General features: G+C 48.6%; 1 protein-coding gene across 24 annotated transcripts in view; it reads left to right on the forward strand.

Moving 5' to 3' along the window:
- The window catches only part of PRRC2B (proline rich coiled-coil 2B), a 127,167-nt gene that overhangs the window by 47,732 nt on the left and 59,435 nt on the right, over window positions 1–20,000 (forward strand). For 20 of the 24 annotated variants that reach the window (XM_054500087.2, XM_063649963.1, XM_063649961.1 and 17 more), the window contains 4 exons: window positions 9,074–9,243; window positions 11,687–11,864; window positions 15,663–15,765; window positions 18,038–18,110. In XM_054500087.2, the coding sequence (XP_054356062.1) occupies window positions 9,129–9,243; window positions 11,687–11,864; window positions 15,663–15,765; window positions 18,038–18,110 (469 nt within the window). In that variant the 5' untranslated portion in view covers window positions 9,074–9,128. Of the gene's footprint in view, window positions 1–9,073; window positions 9,244–11,686; window positions 11,865–15,662; window positions 15,766–18,037; window positions 18,111–20,000 lie in introns of those variants that run through there. The other 4 variants (XM_054500086.2, XM_063649962.1, XM_063649964.1 and 1 more) reach the window with 2 other exon arrangements.

Below are 20,000 nucleotides of genomic sequence, written 5' to 3' on the forward strand. Positions count from 1 at the left end.
GTCCCCTCAAACCCACCTGGTTCCCCCACCCTGGTATGCACACAAGTTCTTCATCATCTTGCAATGTATTCATGTCCATACTTTACCCGCTGAACCAGAAGGCAGCAAACTGCAACCCCGACTGCAGCCCACCTCCTGTTTTTGTAAATACGGCTATTCCCCTTTGTTTATGTGTTGTCTGGGGCTACTTCCATGCTACGACGACAGCATCAGGCAGAGTTGAGCAATTGGAGCAGAGAGCGCTGTGTGGCCAGCAAAGCTGAGTACATTTACTGTCTGGCCCTTTACAGACAAACTTTGCAGATCTCTCCTGCTGCAGGAGTGCAGGGTGGAGTCTCCTGTCTCCATGTCCCCAGCACCAAGTGGCACAGGGTCTGGCACACACATGGGTCAGTAAACATTTGAGTATTTGAAGTAGGTGAGGTCACCTTACTTATGTTAAAGGTTTTTTGCGGACACTGGTTGGTGTGTTGGAGAAAGACAGACTTCTTTAATCTTGTCCCTGGGTTTCATGGTGATGGTTCTTGACCGAGACTTAACAAGTAAACTGTCCAGTGGCCACGTCCTTTTCTGGCCCACATTGTTATTTCCTGAAGTGTTTATCCAGCCTGCTATCAATTTCCATTCCTGTCAAATCATGATTTTTGGTATATTTTGTCTAGCAATGGGATCTTTCCGTTCCTTCTGTAAAGAGACATCCCACCTTTCTTTCTCACTATCCCCAGCCTCACGGCAAGGGCACGTTGCAGCAGTCACTGTGTCCCCCTGAGGTCGGGCCTTGGGCCTTTGTCACTATTGTGAGTGGAGGAAAGAGCCATGAAATCTCTAGGTGCCCACCTGTGAAAAGAGTGAAGCGACTGGATTTGCCTTGGGTGAGAATCTGGCTGTTGGTGGCATGGCGTAAATAAAATGCTTGATTTTGAAGCTGTCCAGGACCATCATCTGTGCAGTTCACCAGAAAGCAGCTGTTGAGCCTGGGCTGACTTATATCAGAACCCATAGTGCCGCCTTTCGTGTCTGCACCGGTGCTCCCACTGGGAAAGCAGATTCCAGGTTGTGGGACATTCAGTCTGCAGCCTGGCGGCGTCCAGTGCAGCCTGGGCTCCAAGCCTGGCCCTGCACTTGGCAGCCTTGTGACCTTGGGTGCGTTACTTTTCTTTTTCTTTTCTTTCTTTCTTTTTTTTTTTTTTTTTTTAAGATGGGAGTCTCACTCTGTTCCCAGGCTGGAGTGCAGTGGCACGATCTTGGCTCACTGCAACCTCTGCCTCCCGGGTTCAAGCGATTCTCCTGCCTCAGCCTCCCAAATAGCTGGGACTACAGGCGTGCGCCACCACGCCCAGCTAAATTTTGTATTTTTAGTAGAGACGGGGTTTCACCATGTTGGCCAGCATGGTCTCGATCTCTTGACCTTGTGATCCACCCACCTTGGCCTCCCAAAGCACTGGGATTATAGGCGTGAGCCACCCGCGTCCGGCCAGGTGCGTTACTTTTCTATCCTGATTGACTGAACCTTAATGTCCTTCTCTTTCAAACAGGCAGTAGTATCTTCCAGAAAGTGTTGTTGTGAAGGGGAGTAGAGCACATGAGGGCTTAGCAGGGTGCCTGGCCCTTGAAGTGCTGGCGGCCACTGATCACCCTGAATGCGGAGCTGTAGTGGTTCCTGGTGAATGATAGGTCATCCCAGTGCCCTGGTCAGGCATCTGACACTGGCTGGCACTCAAGTGTGGAGTGAAATTAATCCTGTTACCCGGAAATGGCTTTTGATAAATTAATTACAGGGCAGAGATGTTCCCTCTGGTGGACAGATAGCAGGAACCTGTTGGACAGGCGGGCACTGTCTGGAGAGGCGGGGCTTGGATGTGAAGTTGCCGTTGTTGTCGAATCTTTCTGGTTGTTTTTTTTCCAGCACAGCCTGGGAGCATTTCTTTAGATTATGTGCTAAAATATGCAACCTGGATTCTTTTTCAGTGTTCTTTTCTCCATTCATTTGTTCCCAAATCTGTCTTCATATGGGTTTTAGGCCCCTTTTTCATTTGCCTAATGGCAATATTTTCTTTTAGGCTGGCAAATTTCAGAATGCTTTAGCTCCCCATGGCAGTGTCTCTGAGTGGCTTCTGTGGGAAAGGAGGGCTTACAGCAAGGGGGCACATAGGCTGAACTTCTTTCCAGCAGGCATCGTTGGGTTGTGTCTGCTTCATATGTCATACTGAGGTTCCAAGTCAGATTGTTTGGGGAGAAAACGAATTCTGTTGCCTACAGAAGGGAGAGAAGGTGAGGTAAAGCTGTGGCCATAAGCCAGGTTTGACTTACGCTAACCTGCGAGGACCTGGTGCGTCTATGCCGGGTCTAGTCCCACAGACCTAGGGGTGAGTGAGAGCTGGATGGAAATGCCTCACACCCGCTGGAGAGCTGTTCTCTTGCCTCAGCCGGCTTCCTGCTTCACACTTGGATGCTCACCGGTGCTTTGTCCCTGCCTCCGGATGGGCTAGCTTACCTTGGGGTATGCATGTGTGTTGATGGATGGAAACTCGGCAGGTATTTGAAGCCTGGTAAGGCCCTGCTAGCAGTGCCCTGGCCTGATGTTTGTGAAAAGCGGCTGGCAACGGAGCCAGATGGTTGTGGGCGGGGCCAGCCTCGCACTCAGCCCAGTCAGTGGAGATCCCTGCAACGGGAGGAAATTGGAATGATTCTGGTTTATTTTGGAGTTGTGTCCAGTGAAAGATCTTCTGACTGCCGTAAAGCTGGTGTGTATACACAAACTTTGTAAAGGACCAAGCAGTAACTTTTTTAGGCTTTGTGGGCCATAGATGGCCTCTTGCTTATTTCTCTTCAGGCTGCCGGCCCCTGCTCTGAGGGAACGTTGAGGCTGGAAGATTCTCCACCTGTGCAGTCTTCACTGTGGAGAGTGTGATTGTCCTCATAGGGGCTGCTTTCATTCACTGCAGCAGTGACTCGCCTGGTTCCTTGTTGGTATCCCAAATTTACATAGGAAAATAGGATCCAATCCCAGGCTTGTAAGAGGTGGCTGATTCCACAGTAAGCCATTTCTTTCTTTCTGGTGTGTTTTTTTTAAGACAGATTTTTCCCTCTGTCGCCCAGGCTGTAGTGCAGTGGCCCAATCTCCGTTCACTGCAACCTCCACCTCCCAGGCTCAAGCAGTTGTCCTGCCTCAGTCTCCCCAGTGGCTGGGATTACAGGCATGCATCACCACTCCCAGCTAATTTTTTTTTTTTTTTTGTAGTTTTAGTAGAGATGGAGTTTTACCATGTTGCTCAGGCTGGTCTTGAACTCTTGGGTTCAAGTGATCCACCCGCCTCAGCTCCCCAAAGTGCTGGGATTACAAGCGTGAGCCCCTGCGCCTGGGTAGTAAACCATTATTTCTGTGGCTGTCAGTTGTAAACATTGATGGGCTTGATTTTAGGGTCAGTGCTTGTCTAGGCCACTCCTTCAGTAGATGAGGAAACAGGTCTAGAGAGGCCAATAGCGTGCCCAACAAGTGCAAAACTTGGTTAAAAGGTTGGGGGCACTGGCTGGGTGCAGTGGCTCACGCCTGTAATCCCAGCACTTTAGGAGGCCAAGGTGGGTGGATCACTTGAGGTTAGGAGTTTGAGACAAGCCTGGCCAACATGGTGAAACCCCGTCTCTACTAAAAATACAAAAATTAGCTGGGCATGGTGGCGCGCACCTGTAATCCCAGCTACTCGGGAGGCTGAGGCTGGAGAATCACTTGAACCTGGGAGGCAGAGGTTATAGTGAGCCATGATTGTGCCACTGCACTCCAGCCTGGGCAACAGAGTGAGCCTCTTTCAAAAAAAAAAAAAAAAAAAAAGATGGCGGGCACTAAAGAAAACATGGTACAAGCAGGTTAAGTGCAGATGTTAGTCCAGTGTGTTTCTTGTACTGGCTTCACTAAGGCTCTGTGATTGGAAGGGGTGGAAAACATTTCACCTGGAACATAGAAGGTGCCCAGTTAGTATTTGTTGGGTGGCTGAATTTACTGGGAGGACATAGTTCAAGCAACAGTTGTAGACAGACTGACATCTCTTAAACACAATTCTAAATTTTTGGGAGAATGTCTCATGTTTGAGCAAGGTTTTTTTTTTTTTTTGAGATGGATTCTCTGCTGCCTAGGCTGGAGTGCAATAGCACAATCTTGGCTCACTGCACCCTCTGCCTCTTGGGTTCAAGTGATTCTCCTGCCTTAGCCTCCCAAGTAGCTGAGATTACAGGCGTGCACCATGCCTGGCTCCTTTTCGTATTTTTAGTATAGACGGGGTTTCACCATGTTGGCCAGGCTGGTCTTGAACTCCTGACCTCAGGTGATCCTCTCGCCTCGGCCTCCCAAAGTGCTGGGATTACAGGCGTGAGCTACCACGCCTGGCCTGAGCAAGGTTTTTTTCCTTTTGTTTCCACTAGGGTATGGGGAAGTATGAATCAAACCTTCTCAGAGAAGTGTGGTGTGTGCCAGGTAGTTACACTGAGAGCTGTGTGTGTCCATTCTACCTTTTTCCCTCAGGCCTGGTCAACACAGAGTCAGAGAAAGTAGAGGCTCTCACTCTGTCACCCAGGCTGGAGTGCAGTGGCGCGATCTCAGCTCACTGCAAGCTCCGCCTCCTGGGTTCATGCCATTCTCCTGCCTCAGCCTCCCGAATAGCTGAGACTACAGGCGCCTGCCACCATGCCTGGCCAATTTTTTTTGTATTTTTAGTAGAGATGGGATTTCACCGTGTTAGCCAGGATGATCTCGATCTCCTGACCTCATGACCCACCTGCCTCGGCCTCCCAAAGTGCTGGGATTACAGGCGTGAGCCACCGCGCCCGGCCCCCGAGGACTTTTTAAGCAATATTTATATAAACAAATGTATTTCTGGTCAGTTTTCAGAATTAAATGACATTTTAGCTGAGCATGGTGGTTCACGCCTGTAATCGCAGCTACTTGGGAAGCTGAAGCAGGTGAATCGCTTGAAGCTAGGAGGCGGAGGTTGCAGTGAGCCGAGATCATGCCACTGCACTCCACCCTAGGTGACAGAGTGAGACTCCATCTCAACAGAAAGAAAAAAAAATCACATTTGATTTAAGAAATCATTCGATGTTGCCAGGCACGGTGGCTCATGCCTTTAATCCCAGCACTTTGGGAAGCTGAGGTGGGTGGATCACTTGAGGCCAGGAGTTTGAGACCAGCCTGGGCAACATGATGAAATCTTGTCTCTACTCAAAATACCAAAAATTAGCTGGGTTTGGTGGCACACACCTGTAATTACGCCCAGCTACTCAGGAGGCTGACACAGGAGAATTGCTTGAATCTGGCAGGTGGAGGTTGCAGTGAGCTAAGATGGTGCCACTGCACTCCAGCCTGAGCTACAGAAAGAAACTCTGTCTCAAAAAAAAAAAAAAAATCATTCAATGTGAAATCTTGCCATGTCTTTCTTTTTTTTTTGAGACAGGATCTTGCTCTGCCCTCAAGAGGCTTGCAATCTAGCCCAGAGAATGATGCTCTTATTAATTATGACTTTTGGGGAGTGGGACAGCAACTCACTGGACCTAGCCTGAGGGAGGGAGATTTAAAATGGCCCATGGACCCCAGGGCAAGGAAGCAGCCAGGTCATGGGCACCACAATCAGAATTGGGCACGTGGGACTGACTCCCATTCTGAGCATTGCTGCCCTTTGCTCCAGTGCAGGAGGCGAACTCTGGGGAGGGCTGCTGGGGTCAAGCAGCTGCTGGCAGGTAACTTGGCGGCAGTGAGTGCTTGGAAGCACTTTTGCTGGTATGTTTCTTCATTGTGCCAGACTCTCCTACACACTCTAGTACATTCAGCATCCTTGGGCTTGGCCACTGAATGTGGGCGGCACTCCCATCATTGTGACATCAAAAATGCTCCTGCACATTTGCAAACACCCTGGTATTCCTTGGCCCATGGCAGCAGCTGAATAAACTGGGATTTGGGTGAGGGAAGGGAGTTAAGTAACCAGCCAACATGGCTGAAGCCACGTGGGGCGGAGAGGAGAATGTCCTTGAAGAAAGGCGCAGTGTCGGCCCGTGGTTGTGTCCCCTGCTCATACAGATTGGACTTATGACCGCTTATCCCTTGGCATCCATTGTCCTGCGTTCTTCATGAGCATTTCTTGATACGAATTGCATGCGGATCTGTCCCTCAGTGACTGGCAGATCTTAGGTATCAGTCGATACCTGTTAAATGAATGAAAGGATGGTTTGCACACTTGCACGTTTGACATGGCACCAGCTCAGTTGGCGTCTTTTGTCTCACTTGTTTTGGCCCCTGTTTGTAATTGATTTTCACTCCCTATGTTTTATTTGGATCATAATATAGTCGTGTGTGTGTGTGTGTTTTTTTGTTTTTTTTTTGACGGAGTCTCGCTCTGTCGCCCAGGCTGGAGTGCAGTGGTACAATCTCAGCTCACTGCAAGCTCCGCTTCCCGGGTTCACGCCATTCTCCTGCCTTAGCCTCACGAGTAGCTGGGACTACAGTCACCCACCACCACGCCTGGCTAATTTTTTGTATTTTTAGTAGAGAAGGGGTTTCACCATGTTAGCCAGGATGGTCTCGATCTCCTGACCTAGTGATCCACCTGCCTTGGCCTCCCAAAGTGCTGGGATTACAGGAGTGAGCCACCGCACCTGGCCCATAATATAGAGTTTTATCTTTAAAATCATCCTTTGGGGTACAGATTGCCCCCCACCACATCGCATGTGTTCCTCCTGGCCTGCATGGTGTCAGAACAAGATGGTGAATTGGCAAACCTTGCTTCCGCAGCTACTACCAAGTGCCTTTTACCAGTCAGTGGTAAAATGGGGAATTGTAGTTGTTGCCATTATGTCATTTAGGACATGTTAAACATATGCCTTAATTATTGCTTTAGCTTTGTTTTCCAGTAAGAAGTGATGATCACTTATACAAGTGGTTTTTTTTTTTTTTTTTTTTTTTTGAGGTGGAGTCTCGCTCTGTCGCCCAGGCTGGAGTGCAGTGGCACAATCTCGGCTCACTGCAACCTCTGCCTCCTGGGTTCAAGAGATTGTTCTGCTCAGCCTCCTGAGTAGCTGGGATTACAGGTGTGCACCACCATGCCCAGCTAATTTTTGTATTTTTAGTAGAAACGGGGTTTCACCATGTTGGTCAGGCTGGTCTTGAACTCCTGAACTCGTGATCCACCCACCTTGGCCTCCCAAAGTGTTGGGATTATAGGTGTGAGCCACCGTGCCCGGCCTACAAGTTTTGTTTTTAAAGAGATAGGATCTTGCTCTGTTGCTCGGGCTGGAGTACAGTGGCCTGATCATAGCTCACTGCAGCCTCAAGCTCCTGGGCTCAAGTGATCCTCCTGCCTCAGCCTCCTAAGTAGCTGGGGCTACAGGTGCATGCCACCATGCCCTGCTAATTATTTTTATTTATTTATTTTGAGATGTAGCCGCCCTCTGTCGCCCAGGCTGCAGTGCAGTAGGGCAATCTCAGCTCACTGCAACTTCTGCCTCCCGGCTTCAAGCAATTCTCATGTCTCAGCCTCCTGAGTAGCTGGGATTGTAAGCATGCACCACCATGTCTGGCTAATTTGTGTAATTTTAGTAAAGATGGGGTTTCACCATGTTGGCCAGGCTGGTCTCAAACTCCAAACCGCGGGTGATCTGCCCACCTCAGCCTCCCAAAGTGTTGGGATTATAGGTGTGAGCCACCACGTCCGGCCTATTTTAATTTTTTTAGACACAATGTCTTGCTGTGTTGACCAGGCTGGTCTCAAACTTCTGGCTTCAAGCAGTCCTCTTACCTCAGCCTTCCTGAGTAGCTGGGATTATAGGCATGAGCCACTGAGCCCATCAAGTGTTTTTGGTTTTTGGTAAGGAAGCTTAGAACCTATTGCCAAGGTTGTGTATGGAATAAAAAGCAGTGAAGCTCTTAGTCCTCAGTGCCTGGCACACAGGCCCTTGGTCGGCACTTAGTATTTGTTTTTGTTGTGTTTTTTTTTAAGACGCAGTCTCGCTCTGTCGCCCAGGCGGGAATGCAGTGGTGCAATCTTGACTCACTGCAGCCTAGGTTCAAGCAATTCTCCTGCCTCATCCTCCTGAGTAGCTGGGATTACAGATACCTGCCACCATGCCTGGCTAATTTCTGTGTTTTCAGTAGAGACAAGATTTCGCCATGCTGGCCAGGCAGGTCTCGATCTCCTGACTTTAAGTGATCTGCCCACCTTAGCCTCCCAAAGTGCTGGGATTACAGGCGTGAACCACCACGCCCAGCCAGCTTAGTATTTTGAGTGAGTGAGTGAGTGAGTGAACTGATGAGGAGAGCACTAGTAGACTCACGGACACCTGTAGCACATTAGAAAGTGGCAGAGGAGGGAAGCTTCTTTCTTGGAGGTCTTTTCAAGGTTGTCCCTTCAAAGGGGCAAGTGCAGATGGCATAGCCCCCATGTGGCCTCTCCCTTGACAGCCCTGGGGAGTTCTTGCTTTCTGTTTTCCATGTATGTACTTTAGAGAGCCCTTTTGTTGCCTAAGCAGATGTTTTCTCTCTGGGTACTTGTTGTTTATTTTGAAAAGTGCATATACTTGATTATTTCTGAAGGATAATACTCTGGCTGCCCTCCTTTGATTTGGTTTTGCTTGTCCTTGAGATGAACAGCCATGGTGTAAGTGGGTTGTGTACCTCCTCTATTCTGCTAGCCTTATTTTCAGTGTTATACATGGATGTGCTATAAGTACTGAGCATTTATTTTTCCATCTTGAGCTGTCCTTGACTTGGAGAGGGCTCTGTTGAAGTTTACATGTCAGTGTGGCTGGTGTGCAGTAGACTCCAGCCAACTCAGAGTGAGAGGAATTAACAGCAGGTGGGGGTTGGGGGGATACTCCACAGATCGCTTCGGGGTGTCTACAAAATGCCCTGTTAATGTGAATGAACAGCCTGTGGGTGGTGAGAGCAGTTTTCTAAGGACAGTCCAAAGCCATCTTCAGATCTTCAAGGAGATCCATGATTCGTGAAGGATTCACTCTGCTGGATCAGAGGTTCTGCTGGAGTGACACTCTTGTTTTTTTTTTTCTCTCTTTTTTTTCCTTCTCTATTTCAAAGGCAGATCGGGAGCGGTGCCGAGAAAAATTTCCTTACTAGATGACATTTCATCGCAATGTCCGATCGTTTGGGGCAAATTACCAAGGGCAAGGATGGGAAAAGCAAGTATTCGACTCTCAGCCTGTTTGATAAGTATAAAGGAAAATCAGTAGACGCGATTAGATCCTCAGGTAAGGCCCGGGGTTGAAGGCCAGTTCCTCAAACCTTCTCCGAGTGACATATCCCAGAAACCCAGAGTCCCTCACCTGGTTAGACAGATGTGGTCCGTGCACACCAGGCTTCTGGGCGTGCATGTAGAATCACTCTCTACTTCCCACTTGAGGTGTGATTTCAGAGCCTTGAGCATTCTGACTCTTCTTTTAGTGAAATTTTCTTCATCTATTACCTTATTGAAGCTGGGGAGATATATCTATAGATATCTATATATCTATCTGTAGATATCTATATATCTATCTGTAGATATCTATATGTCTGTCTATAGATATCTATAGAGGTGTGTGTGTTTGTGTGTGTATATATATATATACGTATATATATGTATATATATACGTACATATACATATATGTATATATATGTATATATATTTTGAAGACAGAGTCTCACTCTGTCACCCAGGCTGGAGTGCAGTGGCATGATAGCTCATTGCAACCTCCACCTCCTGGGCTCAAGCGAGTCTCTTGCCTCAGCCTCCCTAGTAGCAAGGATTATAGGTGTGTGCCACCATGCCCAGCTAATTTTTGTATTTTTAGTAGAGACGGGGTTTCCCCATGTTAGTGAGGCTGGTCTCAAACTCGTGACCTCAGGTGATCCACCTGCCTCGGCCTCCCAAAGTGCTGGGATTACAGGCATGAGCCACCGCGCCTGGCCAAAGCTGTGGATTTTTATCCTGATGGGTAGAATGGGACTTAATAGGCATTAGTGTTATCCGGTTTTTTTTTTTTTTTTTTTTTTTGGAGACACAGTTTTGCTCTTATTGCCCATGCTGGAGTGCAACGGTGTGATCTCGGCTCAGTGCAGCCTTCACCTCCTAGGTTCAAGTGATTCTCCTGCCTCATCCTCCTGAGTAGCTGGGATTACAGGCATGTGCCACCACGCCCAGCTAATTTTGCTTTTTGTTTTTTGTTTTTCTTTTTTGAGAAGGAGTCTCACTCTGTCACCCAGGGTGGAGTGCAGTGGCGCGATCGTGGCTCACTGCAAGCTCCGCCTCCCGGGTTCATGCCATTCTCCAGCCTCAGCCTCCCGAGTAGCTGGGACTACAGGCGCCTGCCATCACGCCTGGCTAATTTTTTGTATTTTTGGTAGAGATGGGATTTCACCATGTTAGCCAGATTGGTCTCGATCTCCTGACCTCATGATCCGCTCGCCTCGGCCTCCCAAAGTGCTGGGATTACAGGCGTGAGCCACCGCGCCCAGCCTAATTTTGTATTTTTAATAGAGATGGGGTTTCTCCACGTTGGTCAGGCTGGTCTCGAACTCCCGACCTTAGGTGATCCACCCACCTTGGCCTCCCAAGGTGCTGGGATTACAGGCATGAGCCACTGCGCCCGGCCAGTGTTATCCTTAATAAAGAATTTTTTTTTTTTTTTTTTTTTTTTGAGACAGACTCTCACTCTGTCGCCCAGGCTGGATGGAGTGCAGCGGCGCAATCTCAGCTCACTGCAAGCTCCGCCTCTCAGGTTCACGCCATTCTCCCACCTCAGCCTCCTGAGTAGCTGGGACTACAGGCGCCCGCCACCACGCCCGTCTAATTTTTTGTATTTTTAGTAGAGACAGGGTTTCACCATGTTAGCTAGGATGGTCTCGATCTCCTGACCTGGAGATCTGCACGCCTTGGCCTTACAAAGTGCTGGGATTACAGGCGTGAGCCATCGAGCCTGGCCATCCTTAAAGAATTTTTTAAATTTTGTTTTAAAATTTATTTATTTATTTAGAGACTGGGTTATGAGACTGGCTAATTTTTGTATTTTTAGTAGAGACAGGGTTTTGTCACATTGCCCAGGCTGGTCTCGAACTCCTGGGCTCAAGCGATCTACCCACCTCGGCCTCTCAAAGTGCTGGGATTACACGTGTGAGCCACCACGCCTGGTGTGTTATCAGCCTTTTTAGCTTTCAGGGTTCTTGATATTCTGGAATTTGTTGGAAAGATTCATGTTGATCCTTTTCACACCCCATGAAGACTTCGTGAATGTCGAAGGGCTCCTGTTCGGTCTTGTTTTGGATCTAGGCAGAGGCTGTCCCTTTAGTCCTGTAATGAGACCAGAGCTGTCTCAACTTGCAGAGAGGTGGTTCCTCTGTAAGCTGGAGGTTCCTGGGCCTGGCTCCTCACCCATGTTGTAAAGTCTGCGAGCCTTGTCCTGCCCACCAGTGAAATGGAAGCCTTTGTACAGGTTTTAGCAGCTCCTTTGTCCCTGTAGTCTTCAGTGAAGAGCTTGTAAAGTGACTAAAGTGACACCAAACACTTGTTTGTCCCACTGCTGGTCTGCCCTTAGTTTTTTGTCTCGTTAGCTTTGTTATGATCACTTAGAGTTTGAACGAACAGCTGAATGCATCAGGCCTCTTTCCTTCTGTGATCTTTTTTGCACGGTGTCTGTTCCGTGCCCCTCTCCCTGCAGTTATTCCTAGACATGGCTTACAGAGTCTTGGGAAAGTTGCTGCAGCCCGGCGCATGCCACCGCCTGCAAACCTGCCAAGCTTGAAGTCTGAAAACAAAGGAAACGACCCCAACATCGTGATAGTACCCAAGGACGGGACGGGATGGGCAAACAAGCAGGATCAGCAAGACCCAAAGAGGTAAACGGAGGAAGTGGGTGGTGAGTGGGAGCTGGCACTCCAGGTATGGTCCCGGCATCCTTTCCTTTGGCAAACTAACCCTAACCCTTTGGCTACTGCAGCGCTAGTCTTGCAGTGGCAGAGTTGGAAAACTGGGAGATGCAAATGAAGCTGCTTCCTCTCCTGCCCTGGTGCTTCGTATGTTTCTTTTTCCATGCCTTCATTTTTTCTGGCTTTTAGAGCCGATGGAGCAGCACATCTGTGGACAACCTTGTCCCCAATGACCAGTTTCCCCCTGTGCCTTATTAGGAAGGGCCTCATCACCCCAGAGGAGCTTATGCAATGACTCAGAGCCAATTCCTGTAAGAAACACTGTGGACAGAGCTGGGGCTTCAGGACTTCATTCCTGGTGACGGGTGTCCCTGTGAGCTGAGCTTGGCAGAGAATCATGCAGCTTCCCTAACCGTCGGCCCAGCAGCTTCCCAGACAGAGGAGACTTCTGCCGTTGCTCTAAACAGACCCAGTCATCAGTGAGAGCAGCACAGAATCCTCCAGGATCGCTGTACTGCAGCCTCCCTGGAGGCTCACCTCCTGCCAGCACAGTACTTACAGAAACCCTAGGGGGCAGAGGGTGGCACGGTGCTGTCAATCAGAGAAACAGCCCCTGTGTGGTGGGCTGAAAACACAGGGCCTGGCTGCCTGGGGCCCACTTGGATGGCTGCACCTTTGTCTCCTACTGCTCCTCTCTGAGTGTTTAGCCAGTGCTAAGACAATTCAGGGAAGGGGATGTGTTCAGGGAGGGACAAGGCCTTGCTGAGGCTGGCAGACAGAAACCTGCTGCTGGGGTTTGCCTGTTAAGGAATGTGAACAAAGCTGTCTGGCGGCAGCGCCCTCCTGGCCTGCATCTCTGGTGGCCTCCCTGCTGATGAAGGAAACCAGACGGTAAAAGGGACCCAGATCTCAGCCTGCCGACCCCAGCATCCTTTTCTTTCAAGTCTGTGCTGGAAATGACCATGGCAGCTTTTGTAAAATTGTTGCCTGTATTTACTTCAGACAGGATGTAGAGAGTCAGCTAGTTATTCATCTAGATGATTATAAAGTAGTAATCAAAATAGGGCCTTAGAAGTTATTTTTAAAACGTTTCTAAGAGTTTGCTTAGGGATCATATTGATGGGCGGTATAGCATGACTTTTGAAATCTGCCAGCCCTAAGTGGTTTCCAGCTAGACCACTTATTAGCTTGATGGAACCTGGAGAATTGTTTGACTTCTGAGCCTCAGTGTCACCCCCCTTGAAATAAGAAAGATACCTGGCTCTGCTGGTGGTTACAAGGTATCCATGAGGCATTGATGGGCTAGCATAGGTCAAGTGCTTAGCCTAAACCTGGCACAGAGGAGGGGCAGATATTGGCTGCTGACATCATTCCATTCAAATGGTACTCATTCCATTCACACCATGAGCTCTGGAACGAAATGGATATTGCACGTTTTAATGGAAGGACTGAAATCCTCTGCACCACCAAAAGTTCTAGAGAGGACAAAGCATTACTCCCTCCTGTTATCCAGCCTTTACTCTGCCTTCGTGGCTCCAGTGAGGGCTAGTTGTGCTGGAGCACGTCCGCCGGGGAAGAGGTGAGGATGGAGTGTTGGTGAAGGCACAGACCCCCATGTAGTTCTCTGCTGCCCCAGGCCACATCCTCCCACCCAGGTATCAGGTGGCAAGTGGGCCCACAACGTGGGGACTCAGTGCTGAGTTTTGGAGAACACAAAAGTGCGACTACTTGGAAGCTTCTCTTTTAGGTAGAAGGAGATGTAAGAACCCGATCAGTAGCCTTTTGTTTGTAATAATCACGAATAGTGACTTGCCTAGGTCAGGTGAATCTTGGAAGAGGGTGTCTGTATAGAGTTTGGCTTCCATTTACAGATAAGCCACTTGTATTGGAGGAGTTCCCACCAGGGGGGTGGCTGCCCTCCTTGAATCTTGTTGAGTGGAAAGTTGCCTACAGTGACTGGAGCACTGAGTTAGAGCAGAAACCTTCATTTGGCCATTTCTTGTTGATTTCATCACTTCACCTGTGGAGTGTAAATTCACTGACACAGCCTTTTTTGGAGGGCAGCCTGGCAATCATTTGAACTTCAAAATATCTTTTGATCCAGCATTTCCATTTCTAAGGTCGTATGCCATGGAATTACTTACAGAAAAAGGGTGTGAAGATATGTATTAAAAAAAATTCTTGGCTGGGTGCGGTGGCTAATATCTGTAATCCCAGCACTTTGGGAGGTCGAGGAGGGCGGATCACCTGAGGTCAGGAGTTCGAGACCAGCCTGACCAACATGGCGAAACCCCATCTCTACTAAAAATACAAAAATTAGCTGGCCGTGGTGGTGCACGCCTGTAATCCCAGCTACTTGGGAGGCTGAGGCGGGAGAATCGCTTGAACCCGGGAGGCAGAGGTTGCAGTGAGCCGAGATCATGCCACTGCACTTTAGCCTGAGTGACAGAGCGAGACTCCATCTCGAAAAAAAAGAAAAAAAATTCTTATTGTAGGCCGGGCGCAGTGGCTCACGCCTGTAATCCCAGCAGTTTGGGAGGCTGAAATTAGCAGATCACGTGAGGTCAGGAGTTCGAGACTGGCCTGGCCAACATGTTGAAACCCCGTCTCTACTAAAAATACAAAATTAGCCAGGCGTGGTGCTGCATAACTCTAATCCCAGATATTTGGGAGACTGAGGCAGGAGAATCGTTTGAACCTGGGAGACAGAGGTTGCAGTGAGCTGAGATCATGCCACTGCACTGCAGCCTGGGTGGCAGAATGAGACTCCATCTAAAATTAAAAAAAAAAAAACAAATTCTTATTGCAGTTGTATCTGTAAGGGGAAAAAACCCATATGAGAGATTGGTTAAATTACGGCCTGTCTAGTTGTGTTGTGTGGTCATTAAAAGCAAAAGAAAGATCCGTTTCTATGTTGATGAAAAGATGTTCAGATGCATGAAGTAAAAAAGTCATAGAGCTTTATGTATGGGGTCACTCCACTTCTGTTAGAAAAATACTATATTCCTGCAGTGTAAAACTCTGCTGGTTAAAAACAAACAAAACTGTATTAACAGGTATAGAAAAGTCTGCTTGGAGTTTCTCTCTGGATGATGAGATCATGATGTTCTCTGTTACCTAGTTTTATTTATAAGTTTATTGTTACTATGAGCATGTATTTCTTTTATAAGCTCAGAGAAGGTTAAAAAGTCAGCCCTCTGAGTAGGTATGGGCTCTGGGTCTGGCGTAAGGGGCACAAGCCCTTCATTCCAGTGATTCAGTTTCCCTATTGGCAAATCCTTCATTTGCATTGTTTACAGTGAGCTTTTAGTTTTTGCAGACAGAAGGCTCTACAAGAAGGCAGAAAAGTTTCATTTTTAAAAAAAGAAAGGCCAGGCGAGGTGGCTCACGCCTGTAGTCCCATCTACTCAGAAGGCCGAGGTGAGAGGATTGCTTGAGGCCGGGAAGCGGAGGTTGCATTGAGCCAAGTTTACCCCACTACACTCCAGCCTGGGTGATAGAGTGAGACCCCCCGTTGCAAAAAAAAAAAGAAAAAGGCAGAGGACTGTCTTGTGCTAATTTTAAATGTCAGTGCCTAGAACTTAAGCATGGTTTGTTTTCTCATTAGTTTTTGCCAGCATAAGAATCTACTGGGGAAAGTCGTATTTTTATTGGCCAGAGGAGGTCTGCTTCCTGTGAGCAGCTGAACAGCTGTGGCTCCTGAGAACGCAGAGACCTGGCCAGCGCACTCTGTGTGGTGCCTGACCCCACTGCCCTGCCTTTGTCTAGTTCCAGTGCGACGGCCTCTCAGCCGCCGGAGTCGCTGCCGCAGCCGGGTTTGCAGAAATCTGTCTCCAATTTGCAGAAACCGACACAGTCAATCAGTCAGGAGGTAGGTGCTGGGACTCCATCCCGACTGTTTCCTGGGCATGGTAGCCCCTAAATCTCTTTGTTGCTGGGGAATGGAAGGAGTTGCTACTGAGAAGTGTGGTTGTGCATGACCTGTCTATTCCAGAGGCACACCCGATGAGTGACTTTAGAAAACCAGCATGGGAAACTCTCGTGGTCACTGGTTAAGAAATTTAATCTGCAACTTTTGGAAAAAGACCTCAGATACAGACTAGGATACAGGCACCTACTTTGGTTCCTGTTGATTTACCGTGAGGCAGGGTCACTCAGGCTGGACTGCAGACTAGTTCAGGGTGAAGCTCCATGGAAGCATCACGTGAGCTCCATGGAAGCTTGGGTCACAAGAAGACAAAAAGTGGCAGGTCACAAAAAGGTTCACTGACCAGGTGAGTTTGAAAAACAAAATGAAGAGAGCTCCTTTACTGCGGTACTTCTCAGTGCCTTTCATATGCTAATACCTACTGTGACTCTCTGAGAAGAGGGTGTAATGGGCAGCAGTCCCTGAATTTATTTGTCCCAGGAAACATTTCTTCACCGAATGTCTCTAGGGACTAATGTCTCTCAGAACACACTTTGGGAAATACGAGCTACAATCCTTTATTTGTTGATGTGTTTTAAGTGTTTTTCTAAGCAGAAAGTAATGATTTCACCAAGCAAGAGCTCATAACACACTCAGTCCATCAGTGCCTGGCTACAGGTTTCCAGAGATTGGCAGGAGGATATACTTAGCCAGAACTAGAAATCTAGATGAGAAGTCTATGAATTTTTTAGAAGATGAAAAGAAAAGTAGATGTAGATATCTCGTATTCACCAGCTTTCTTGACAGCGGGAATGAACATATTTTGGTTTTGCTTTGCTGCATGGGCAATATAAAGTCTCAAATGTCATCTCCTCTCTGCTTTAACCATACTCAGGGAAGTCTGTGGCTTTGCCAAGACACCCTCTCCCCACCTAACACTGAACCGTGCTTTTAAAATTAAAGACAAGAAAAGAGGTCTATAATCATGCAAGACGCCCTTTTCGTTGGCCTAAATCCACTGGGACCTGTAGGCTAGTCAGAGTATTTAGAGTTGAATTCCTTTCTGTTTCCCAGAATTTGAAAGAAAAGGAGTGAGCTGATAGAGCTGAGAGATCAGATTTGCCTCTGAAGCCTGTTCAAGATGTATGTGCCCAGACCCCACCACTGGGGCCTGTGGGTGAGGTCCTGGGCATCTATTTGAATGAATTGCTGAAGGGGCAGCACTATGCCAAGGAAGGGGAACCTATCCTGGCACTGGCACAGGGGTCACCTTATCCAGTGCTCAGTGCTTCTTTGCTGCTACCTGGTTTTCTCTCATATGTGAGGGGCAGGTAAGAAGGGGCGCCCAGTGTTGTGCGAGTTTTAGAACATCTACCAGTAAGTGGGGAAAATTCACAAAGCAGCAGCTTTGTTTTGTGTATTTTCACTTTCAGTTACAAGAGGAAGGCTGTGAGATGAATGTTAGTTGAATGGAAAAGACGGGTGAGCTTAGTGGTTAGAGACTCGAAAGGGCACTGGACATAGGCAGGCTGGAGACTGGTCCTGGTCCTGCTGTTCTGCATCTGACTCAGTCACTCTTCTCTGAGCCTCAGTGGGGGATTTGACTAGAACCTTCCCAGGGTGTGGTGAGCATTCAGTCAGGCTGGGTGTGCTTCGCCTAATGCTGACCTTGGCGAGTTTTCATCAGAGGTGACCTCGTAGGGTTCTCTGGAGGGGAGCTGTGCCTTGTAGAGTCACAGTCACTACAGAAAGTGCTGCAGCCGGCCCACCCAGCTCAAGATCTGGCATGTTGGCCTTCCCGTGTTCACATTCCTCATTAGCAGCTGCGCAGTTTTAAAGACACATGCCGGAACTGGGCCTTAGTCTTTGTCTCTGGAGCAAAATAAAGTAGCTCTATGTGGACACGGGAGGTTCCAGAGCACCAAATGGAGAGAAACAGGTTTGGGTCCTGGCTTTGCTGTGTCACTGTCTGTGTGACTTGAAGCTGGTCACTCCCCAAATCCTGCTCCTTGTCTGTAGAGTGGGCCTGGCATTTTCTGGTCCCTGGGACCGCTGTGTGGAGTGTGCATTACAGAGGAGGTTCAGGGCTTTGCTGCTGCCCAGAAAGTGGTGGTGGATGGATCCGTATAGGGTTGGAATCTAAGGTGCTGGCCTCTCAGCACCTTGTTGTAATAGGCTGTTATTGTACAGTGGAATAAGGGAGCTGGCCCTCTTCTGATTCTCTTCCTTCTTTCAGAATACAAATTCAGTGCCAGGTGGACCAAAGTCATGGGCACAGCTGAATGGAAAGCCAGTAGGACACGAAGGTGGTAAGTGCGCACGTGTGCGTGTGTGTTTGGGGACGCTGGGGAGGGGGAGGTGAATGCCTTTTCCAGAATGTCTGGTTGGGTCTAGGCACCCAGAAGCTTTGAGGACTCTCTTCCACAAAGAGGTACTGTCTGTGAAGCCCTTGCCTGTGCACAGCGGGCACTGACTCTGTAGAGGTGCCAGCTCTTTGGTTTCTTTGGATGTGTGCTCTTGCTGAGACAGAGGAGTGCTGACTGGGCTGTGCTGCTGGTGGGCTCCTACTTGCTCCGCGGTGTTGCCAACACCATCCGCTTCCTCTCTTCTGGGACCTCCTGTGGTCACAGGAGGGAGGTGTCACATGGTGTGTCTTGGTTTGATGAAGAAGCTGGCCTTGGGGTTGGAGGGGCCCGCCTGGAGGATGTTCTATCTGAGCACTCCGAGGGTTATGTGATGTTACCAGAAGCGCTGCGCCCAACACACAGGAAGCTCCCTGGAAGCGGAGCACACTGTGCTGCTTCCATGGAGTAGCTCAGGAGAAAGATGAGGGCGATGGACTGAAGGAAACAGTGTTCAGAGTTTTAAAAAATAAATGCATGAGAATTACACATTCACACGGCCTCCGAGGCAGGCCCAGAATAGTGGGCTAAAGCAGTTTGGGTGAGTTCTGTGCATCCAGGCTGCCCTCCAGCCCCCACAGTCCTTGGAGAATGTGGGTCAGCAGATGTTCTTGAGAGAACCAAAAGATCCGAATTTTCTACGTGAGCTCTTCTGATTTTTGATGATAGCTTGAATGTTTCTAGCATACTGTGCTTCAGACCAAACTAGGCAGCAGCTTTAAGTGGGAAGGAGAGTGGTCGTGGTGTGGGCAGATGATTCAAAGGAATGTACTGGGGAAAGCCCACAATTCACTTTCTCCTGTAAAGCAGCACTGGCTGCCCTTTATTATCCTTTGCCACCATCCTGATATCGCCTTCTGCTTCCTGCACTACCCCTGCCAGCCAAGGCTTCACCAGACTTGGTCTTTAGTAGCCTGTATTAGAAAACCAGCTGCACATCCTTCGTTACCTGAACCTCACCCCCAGCCTGCCATGCCTAGGAGGTCCTGCCCCTTATGGGTTGAAATCCCTGTGCTCAAAGGCTCTTCCCTCAGTCTCCAACGGGAAATGACCGATCAGTCAATGTGCCAATTGAATTTCAGTGCCCCAGCTTCTCCCAAGGGGCTGAGGGTACAGATCGAGTGCCAGCAGGAGTGCAGTGGCGCAATTATAGCCCATTGCAGCCTCGATCTCCCGGGCTCAAGCAATCCTCCCACCTCAGCTTCCTGAGTAGCTAGAACCACAGGTGCGTACCATGACATCTGGCTGATTTTTTTTTTTTCCATTCTGAGTAGAGACAAGATCTCACTATGTTGCCCAGGCTGGTCTCAAACTCCTAGGCTCAAGAGATCCTCCCACTTCAGCCTCCCAAGTAGCTGGGGCTGTGATCACAGGCGCATGCACCACCACACCTGGCTTACTGATTAATTGATTGATTGACTGAGTGATTGATTGATTGCGATGAGATCTCACTATGTTGCTCAGGCTGGTCTCCAACTCCTGGGCTCAAATGATCCTCCTACCTTGGCCTCCCAGAGTGCTGGGATTACAGACGGAAGCCACCGTGCCTGACCTCAAAAGGGTCTTTGAAGATGCTTTATGAAGAGCATTCACTGGACTTGTAACTGGTTCTTTGGCTTTCCATATCTTATATTTCTGTAAGGCTAGAATTTTTTGTTTGTTTTGTTTTTGTTTTTTTTGAGACAGAGTCTTGCTTTGTCACACAGGCTGGAATGCAGTGGTACAGTAGCTCACTGCAGCCTCCGTAAGGTTAGAATTTTTAAAAGTAGATAGAATATATTAATTTTTATTTAAAAA

Source organism: Pongo pygmaeus, chromosome 13 (assembly GCF_028885625.2).
Source record: "Pongo pygmaeus isolate AG05252 chromosome 13, NHGRI_mPonPyg2-v2.0_pri, whole genome shotgun sequence".
NCBI lineage: Eukaryota > Metazoa > Chordata > Mammalia > Primates > Hominidae > Pongo > Pongo pygmaeus.